The following is a 9,554-nucleotide window of genomic DNA, read 5'->3' as shown; positions in this document are numbered from 1 at the left end:
CACTTAATAGTTACTATAAGTTTTACACTTTCACATAAGTCATAAAACAAGTATCCATTTTCAAATATTTGTTTTCAAAATCTGAAATGCGAGAAAGTGCGTTAAAAGAGGCAACAGGCTAGGGCAGTTTCCTACAAACAAACTTGGCGTCCTTTGAAAAGCAAATGCTATTTGTCAAATCAAATACATGCACCTCAGGACACTTTGCATATAGGTACTTTTCATACTCATTCCAAGTATTTGTTAATTAAAATGTGAAATGCCAGGAATCTTACTGGCTTGAAAAACATGAACGTTTGTAATTCAACCCCATTTTACTGTTTCATCTCTATTGCACATAAAGCTAACAAGGATCCAAATAAGTGTAAAATACTTTGGTTTACTAAAGTTTGGGAAAGAATTAACACAAAACTTTTTTAGACTACCTCTGCACACATTTATTTAAAAATAATCTTTGGCAATTAAAGCAAAAAAGTAGTTTGAGGAGATGTTTAAATGGTCCCAAAGCTCATAACAAACGGTGGAAAGAAGTCATCAGTTATGCCAGGTCAGCCCAATAGTACTCCCAATACAAAGTGGGGGGTGGGGGAGAGGAGTTGGTTTAGCAAGTCAACTTCCCTACGGTGTAAAGCCAGATGTACAATAAATGCAACCAACACCAGCAAGATATGGAAACTTCACCAATACAATTACAAAGAAAACTGTACAGTACACAATATACACTGACAACATAAAAAGTGATGGTATCTGAAAATGTGTAACAATTATACCAGAGCTAAGCTTATTTTCACTATAATATTTGGCGCCATATATCTGCATTTAATTTGCTAACTGAGAAATTATGCTCAAATAATGATAAACATAACCCAATTAGCTGCTACAGAAAATGCAAGCATTATAAACAGCTTACACCACAGAAAACTAAACATACTTGAGAAGCAGTTACAAAAAAGCCATTAAGGGGCATCACAAGAAGAAATACACATTGACAGAACAGGAAATAATGCTACTGTATACAAATATAGTCTGTTTTTCAGCGTGTCAGTCACAGCCTCACAGTCTTTCCATCAAAAGATGAAATTCTATGTAGCAGTGGTAAAGAAACTAGGGAACAGTCACCATTAGTACGTGGTCAGAACAACATTAATTTAAAAAGATAACTTCGCTTATATTTAATAATCACTGAAAGTAATTATATTCCACCAAAAGCTCTCTGATCGTTCCTGTAATTTGAAATTACATTTAACCATAGGTGGTCATCATGAAGCAGGACTTTCTAAAGTACTGAAGTTTCATTAAAGTGCCAATGCAAATACAAAATATTTACAATTCTTAACATTTTTCGTCACTCATAAAGAACAGGTGCTTAGATTTTACAGCAGACATTTTTTAATTGAACATTTCACGTTATGACCCACTCAACTGGCTGAGGAAAGCTCCACACAAACATCATCTAGTATTACTGCCCTAATAGATTTCTTAAAATTTTGAACATTAATGATTTCGCTAATCCAATTTTTTTTTTTAAATCCACTCCAACCTTCTGCAGACAAAAATACGTATATAGCTGCTTCTGTGATCCATAGAAGTCCAAATTATGTGTAGCCTGTCTTTGTTTACAATAGATGTCAAGGTACAACAATGTGAAAAACATGTGGCATTAAGCAACTGCAGTTATTCAATCATCTGCCAGAAGTAAGGCACCAATTAGTTTTGCTATTACAATGCCCTTTTTAATTCCTTCATTATTCATACAACTACATTAAGTAGCAGCAGATGAATCTTAATTAGAGAGGTGTTTCACAAAGAAAACGGTTTTAAAAACTTCAAAAGTATGTGTTTAAGGAAGTTCAAATGTAACACTGGTAACAGCCCCTGCTTCAATTGCCACTACTGTGGTTAAAGGAACACGACAACAGAGATTAGTAAGGATACTTTAGTTTCGGCCCTGAACATGCAGATTAAGTTTCTGCAATGGTCTATTGAGATTTAATGACTAACAGAAAGCAGGAAAAAGAAGAAACTAAAATATAGAAACCCCAACTGTGTACTACTTGAGAACTCTAAAATGTCACATGTGTGCTTATGCATACTCTGTTATGACCACAAAGTAGCAGATCTGAAACTAAAGTCTAATGGGCTCTTAAAGCAGCACCTATCTATTTAACTTTAACAGGCTCCCGTTCCAGCCAGCGGACCCGTACTTTTTGTTTATAGTGATACTCCTTTAGAAAGTCTTGCAATATTGATGGCAATGGAAGTGCATCAATTCCATCGTACGTTGTAGATCTGCAGATGACTGCCCGGCAGACATACTGCAGATTAAATGGAAAAGTTCTGTTGAGAGGAACAGTTAGCAATGGTTCGAAAAACATGCATGAACTTGGATCTTTGTAATGTTCAAGGAGTCCTGTAACGGTGGAGGAGTGAAACACGCAAGGGTCATGGGCATCAAAACTAAAATTGTGGTTCCACTGCTCAATACGAGCATGCAAGGATCGGTTGTACCGACGGAAGCTCACGGAGAAGAGGTAGTCCTCCTGTGCAGAATCTCGGAGCAAAAAAGTGCCTTCCGGTTTGCCCTCTAGAAGTGCTTCTGCTTCATAACGGTCCATCACACCCCAATAACAAGGATTACTTGTAATCTGAATCAAATCTGGTACAAGGCAGTGTATATAATCAATCTGAGTGTGCACTTTCCAAGCACCTTGTCGGATTGTCTGGGCATGACTGTCTCCAGAAACCTGACGTTGCTTCTGCCTACGCGACTGTAAACAGAGAGTTGTCGTGTCCCCTTCTGGTTCACTATTCACCTGAGGGACTGCACTACTTTCACCTGAAGCATCAGCCATTCCAGCAGCTAATTTTGGTCCAAGTTTATATATTGGATTAACCTGTGCTGTGGCCTCAAAAGTATGTATTTGAGCATTTGGAGGTGGGTCAACTCCTTCTTCAATACTGAGTCTCCGTCTCTCTCGAAGCCTATCCTCTTCGTCCTCAGCAGAAATCAAAGTAGAATCAAATGTATCAAAAATAGTTGAATGAGGGCTCACAGGAGCAGTGTGCTGTTTAATTAGATGCCACTTCTGAGCAAGATCTGATCCAGGGGCAAAAGGACAATTCTCTAGCATTAGTTCAGAGAGATGGATTTTTCTTTTAGTCGCAAACATACATCGAGTCTGCTTGCTCCCAGTTCGCATGGGGAAACACAATCCTACAGTATCATGCAGTCGCTGACGTAATGAGCGAGCTCCAACAGTTCGGTTTGACACACTCTCCATATCGTGAACAGAGCTAACCCCATACCTTCGCTCCCTTCTTTGCAGTCCATTCCTTGTTCTCCCAAACCTTTTGTCGGTGTCAACTGAGCCCTGTGTTTTGTTGGAACATGAATGTTTCTTCTTTCCTCCCCAAGGAGCATGACGTGTGTATGAGTCTCTCCGGGCAATTCGGGCCCCACTGCCAACTGCTGGATCATTTTCTTTTTCAACACTTACTTCAACAATCTGTGGAATCTCTGTGGCACAATTTTGACTCCGCCTGAGTGAGTTATTTAAAGGATCTAAAGCAAGGTGTAAAGCAATGTTCTCGCGTAAAGGGCTGCTGTGTGATTGCACATCAGCACTTGGTGCACCATCAATTTGATCCGTCAATAAACAACCTTTGGCATTCACCTCTACAGGTTCATTGCGATTTTCACCCTCGTGGTTAAATAGGCTCTGACATCGGTATTTAAAGTTATTCCACATCTTGCTCAATTTATCCATTGACTTGTTCACCTGCATTCAAAAGAAGAAAACTGTTAGAAGACATGACAATTTTATATTTAAATGTTAAGTAAAACAAAATGACAATCTGGATTTGAAAAGGAATACATCTGCAAAATAAGCAATAATTAAACATAGGATGTAAGAGTTGAGGTCTCAGTTCGCAGTCAATTGAAGCCTAACATTTTAGAACGATAAATTGCTGGGCTGAGTGAAGGAAATTCCATCTGCTCTGGTAAAAAAAAAAAAAAAGTATTTTTTGCTTTGAAGACCCATACGTTTTCACCTCTGTCATTTTACAGACTGTGTTCCCCAGATCCTATCAATGCTGGTGCATGTCACAGCATCATTGCTACAATGGGTTGGCAGTGATGACTGTTTAATTTGAAAACCAACATATTTTAGTTTACTGAATAATACAAGCCCAGTTACACATAGTAGCAGTTATGAGGCTCTGAAGTAGCACATGTGGCCCACAATACTGATCTATGCAACTGGCAAATCCTAAGCATAAACAATCTTAAGGTGCAGCTCTGTTTCTTGAAATGATCCATTTGTTTTTGTAATTTAAGGCCAGGAGGCTTCTGATGTTATGATGCTTACATTGAAAAGATACTTTTGTTTGGAATGACAGGCCAAAAAGTATAATTCAAACGTATTAAAAAAAACAAATAAGCAACAATAGTTTCATATTTTGCAGTCAGAAGGAATTCAAGGAGCTATTTAACATTCCTCAGCTGAGCAAGGAAATCTAATTCAGCTTACAAAAGTTTAGCCTGGTGAAAGCTGCAAGTAGTGTGCAACTTCTACCAGCACAAGTGATTTTATATATATATATATATATATATATATATATATATATATATATATATATTCATTCCTCTGCTACTAACATCTGAATTGCTTCTTCCTTGCAGCTACTATTTATGATCTACAGGTGTAGTGTCATATACTTGTTATATTAAAGGCAACAACCTTTATTAACTGTAGAAGCATTTCATTTTAAAGACACCACTTTTCCAGTGGTGAAATACCAATTTCATTTTACCCACTTGTCCACTGTGGGATTTGATCAGCCTGAAAGCAAATATCAAAAACCCTTTACAAAATTATGCTGGAAGAGAGAATGTTATGAGGGCTAGAATTCGTTTTTTTCAGCTAGACATTCTCTATCTAAAGACATGATTAGATGGGTTTTTAAAATGTCCAGCACAACCGCATTCGAGTGTGTTGCAGGCCTGCAACAAATGTGGGTAGGTGGCATGCTTGGTATTTTCCAAAGAAAAATGTAGCTTGGAAAAAGTCATTTGGTCAAGAGGAAGCTGCTGACCTGTGTTGCGCAGTCATCTGGAGCACTGGAACACTGAACCACAATGGAACCAGTTATGAGAAACAAAGTTGTCTTGTGTGGAACGTATCCCTATATTTCAACAACTACAGCTGTATCCCCTACAAGTTGAAGAGGCAATGGAGAATTGCCCTGCTGATTTAAAAAAAACCTGATGAAAGCATAGCTAACTATAGACATAACCAAAAATGTAAACTTTGTACTAGGGGATGGCTCAACATTAACGTATCAAGCTAGCTGAGAACCACGTATACTGAAGTGATACGAGCGCTCTCAAAGGTTTTAGGGAATCTAACGGATATTTCAATTGCATGTGGAGGTGACCAAAAGGAATCTGGTTATGAGATAGCCTTACCAGGTACCCAGTACGTAGATTGCCTCACTCAATTAATCCAATTCACAGGACTAAATAAAAAATACTCAACTCCCAAAATGGAATTGGAAACCTGAACGAACTACAACATTTAGCTGGTAGCCTTCACATGTAGATCACCTAAGATCTAGGAGTTTGTACTCCTTTGAGTAATGTTGGCCGATGTCCGTGGGTGATAGGGATCTGCCACTAGATGGATCTTAACACATTGGAGCCCTGCTTCGACAGTCTGTCAAGTATCAGACATTTAAAAAAAAAAATAATAATAATAATAATAAAAAAGTTTTTTAAAAATCCCAATACTTTCTCAAAGTTTTAGGTTTTCCATTGTCTTTTACTGTTTTAACATTATTCCAGTGGTGACATTATAGTGAGTCAAAAATTATTATTATTATTTTTTTTTTATTTGTGACATTTTAATTCATATTTGGATGTTGTATAGCCGGGCAATGCTGTAATACAGATTTCTGAATTTATCATGTGTAATTATTTTTGTCTTTCCAATGAATTTTGGGAAAATCTTTTGTCATTTAGTGGTTATTAGAAATATTTTTGCATTTCTTATAACTTTTGAACCCTCAACTTGTTTTCCTCGTTTTTGCTGTTTAGACATTTCGCTACACCTATTTAGATATTTATTAGGTACTGAACTATTTTCATGTTCAGTTTTTTAAATTTGTGAATACTTTACTGACTTTCTAAAAGTGCTGTATATAAATGTAAGCGGTATTTAAGATCATTTGGAGAGAGTTCGTGGACTGGCAACACAGACACATTCATACTCAAAAGTGTTAGGGCAGAATACTCTATACCAACTAGTTTAAACGGTCTGAAACTTTAGGCACCAGAGATGTGGTAGAGCAACAAGAAAATTTGGCAGAATGTAGGGAACTTTAATAGGTATGAGGTATAAGTCACTGCGACTAAGTACAGCCATTAAGAGTATTTATTTGGTTAACAATGTGCTCCTTCCTGAATTTGACAGACAACCAACCTGGAGGGATTCCCGAAAACCGAGCTGCTGAAATTAATGGCAGTTTAGGATTTCTTTTTGTTTGCTAATTTATCTTATTGCAATGATCAGTCATGGCTGTACTTTCTCAATTCCGGGTTAGCATGTTTACCACACACACGTGGGGGTGGGTCATTGAAGGGGGTGGCATTGGCCGTCCTGCAGTATGGTCACCATTTGGTGAGGCTCTGACGGAGAGGTGTGGTAATCCGCAATTTATCCAGGCAGGACAGACCCTCTAGGTGCCTTGCTTGCGGGCACTCGGCAGCAGGACACTTGTGAAGCGTCCGAGTGAAGAATCGGGCCGGCAGGGGGGGAGAAGTCAGGCCTGCGCAGGCAGCATGGCGGCTGATCCGGCCGGGGAACCGGCCGGGGACGCCTTGGTCGAGGCGGCTGCCGTGGATGTGAAGCAGCAGGAGGTGGTGCTGCTTGCCCACTTGGCCCCCCCCACCTTGTTGAGCACTGGTGGTGACGGGCGGTGCACTATCGGGGACCCCGTGTAGAGGTGCGATGGCTCTAGTGTTGTGCGGGGTGCCCCGGCCGCAGGTGCGGTCGAGGCCTAGAGCCAGAGAGGTCATTGAAGCTTGGCTGGGCCTGGAGCACCCCCCCCCCCCCAACCCGCTGCCTGCCCCCCTTTTTCAAGAAAATAGGTGCGGGCCCCTTGGCTGCGGGACTCACGATCTATGAGGCCTGGTGGTGGGGCCCTAGGCGCTAAGGAGGTGTGGGACGTGGCTGTGGACGTGCAGCTGGAGGCTTTGCTCCTGGGAGGACATCGTGGACCTGGTCCATGGCGGCTGGGATCGTGAGGTGGTCTCTGTAGTGGCCTTGTCTATGAGCAGCTGGTTGGGCTGCTGGAGATGGCACTGTATGGTGGAGCCTGATGCACGGTCAGGGTCCATTTGGCGGCGATTTGGTGGGGTGTGTAGGAGGAGCCGAGGTGCTCTTGCTGCCAATCCTCGCTTGTGTGACCAGTAAGGAGCGCGGTTTGGATAACATGGTGAAGAAGGATACGAAACAGGCACAATTGGCCTTTGATGGGAAAAAGAAGGGCAGCCAAGCGGGACGATCAATGGAGGAACCGCCGCAGGAAGATGACCTGCAGCTGTCCTCGGTCAAGGCCATGTTTCTAGACCTGAAACACAGTTTGGCAGCTATAGACACCAGCTGGATCATTTAACTGACCGAATGAAGTATCGGGTGGATGACCATGATGCCCGTATAGGACAGGTGGAATCTAGGGGTTCAGACATGGACGATGGCCGGAACCGAGATAGCGAGCGACTTCTGCAAGTGGTGCGGGTGCTGGAGGTTATACAGAACAAAAACGAGGACTTGGAAGCTCGATCCCGGCGCAATAACATTTGCATCCTGGGGCTCCCAGAGTCAACGGCTATGGGGCCGATGGAGGACTATGCAGAGGCAATGCTGGTGGCGCTCTTCCCTGGCGAACTTTCCCTGTGATGGTGGTGGAGCAAGCGCACAGGTCGCTGGGCCCGCCGCTGGGGACACCAACAAGGCCGGTTATTGCACGACTTCTAAACTACAGGGATAGGGACACAGTCCTAAGAGTTGCATGCGACCGTCGCCCCCGTAGCTACAATAATAACTAACTAAGCATTTTCCCAGACTACACTCCTGGTGTACAGGCGGCGTGGCGGGCGTTCCTCCCGATTGAGCGTACACATATGGAGGCCAAATACTCCCTCATTTACCCGGCTAAGCTGCGCGTCCAACACAAAGGACAATTACATTTTTTTTTTTTTTTTTAACAGACCTGAAGCTTGCGCATAGATTTGCAAAAGGCCTTCCCAAGAGGGTGCGCCGGCACCTGATGAGGATGGGAATCACTTAAGTGACACTGACTAAATAAGGTCATCCATGGTGGAGTGAGGTGGATTTGGAGGCTGCTTAGAGACCCTAGCGGGCCCGTCAGTGAAGTTTTGCCCAGTGGCTATCTGTCCTGCCATGTTTTTTTGTACTGCTTGATGGCTCCTGCCCACCTCCCCATGCTGGATGGGCTGACTGATGGCCTTGACATCGCCCGATGGAGGAGTCCAAGTAGGGGTTTTGAATTGGGTGCGGTTTGCGGGTGGGAGTGGAGGGGGTAGGGAGAGGGGGGCCCTCGAGGTCCAGGGTGAGGGCTAGCTGGATTGGTGAAAGTCATATGGCGGTGTATGCCTGCTATGCTCGGGGAGTGGTTATACTACTTTGTAAAGGACTGTGGTGGCGCACTGATAGAGTGATCACAGACCCACATGGCCGATACGTTATGTTACGAGGCGCGCTACAGGAAAGGCCCTTTTGTTTGGGATCAGTCTACAGCCCCAATGTGGAGGACCCAGAGTTTTTTGGTGAGGTATGGCGATTAATGAACTCCTTGGGCTCGGGCTCTCAGCTCAGGGAGGGGAGAGGGAGGAGATTTCAATGTGGTGCTGGACTCTGAGGCGGAACGGGAGAGCCGGGCTAAGCCGCAACATGTGGCAGCCGCAAAAGAATTGTCCTCTATTATGGCAGAGGGGGCCTTGGTGGACCTATGGAGGACCAAAAATGCCATTGATAGGGAGGGAACATGCTTTAATTACGTACATAATAGTTGGTCCCGCATTGACAGATGGCTCGGTCCTAGAGATGTTGAGATTTGGGCTGTGGCTATTCAACATATGCCGCGCACCTTGGCAAACCACTCCCCGGTCCTGCTGGAGCTGGCGATCCATGGGGGAACCTGCCTTGGGTTTAGCGAGGCGATTCGCACTGCTATAGCAGGCTATTTTGTGCCCTTCTCCGTATAAGACATAATACAGGCCATTCGCAGTCTGCCGGGAGATAAGGCCCCGGGACTAGACAGCCTGCCGGCGGCCTTTTATAAAGAGTGTGCAGACATACTTGCGCCACACCTGCTGGAGGTCTATGTAGAGGCGATTGAGGGAGGTATGCTACCCCCTTCACTTAGGGAGGCCCTCATAGTGACAATCTTGAAGCCTGGGAAGGACCTGTGCTGCTGCGACTCCTATAGACTATTTTCACTAATAAACATAGATAATAAGATTCTAGCAA

The 9,554-nt window shown here is 43.1% G+C and overlaps 1 protein-coding gene across 1 annotated transcript in view; it reads right to left on the bottom strand.

The window, feature by feature from the left end:
• Positions 1-418: 418 nt before the first annotated feature.
• SOCS5 (suppressor of cytokine signaling 5) overlaps positions 419-9,554 on the bottom strand; it is a 43,594-nt gene continuing 34,458 nt past the window's right edge. The window contains exon 5 of the mRNA XM_069234024.1: positions 419-3,779. Within this exon, the coding sequence (XP_069090125.1) occupies positions 2,160-3,767 (1,608 nt within the window). The 5' untranslated portion in view covers positions 3,768-3,779 and the 3' untranslated portion in view covers positions 419-2,159. The remainder of the gene's footprint in view (positions 3,780-9,554) is intronic.

Source organism: Pleurodeles waltl, chromosome 5, assembly GCF_031143425.1.
Source record: "Pleurodeles waltl isolate 20211129_DDA chromosome 5, aPleWal1.hap1.20221129, whole genome shotgun sequence".
In the NCBI taxonomy this organism is placed as follows: domain Eukaryota; kingdom Metazoa; phylum Chordata; class Amphibia; order Caudata; family Salamandridae; genus Pleurodeles; species Pleurodeles waltl.
Note: the sequence above shows the minus strand (reverse complement) of the source record. Positions and strands in the feature narration are given on the sequence as shown.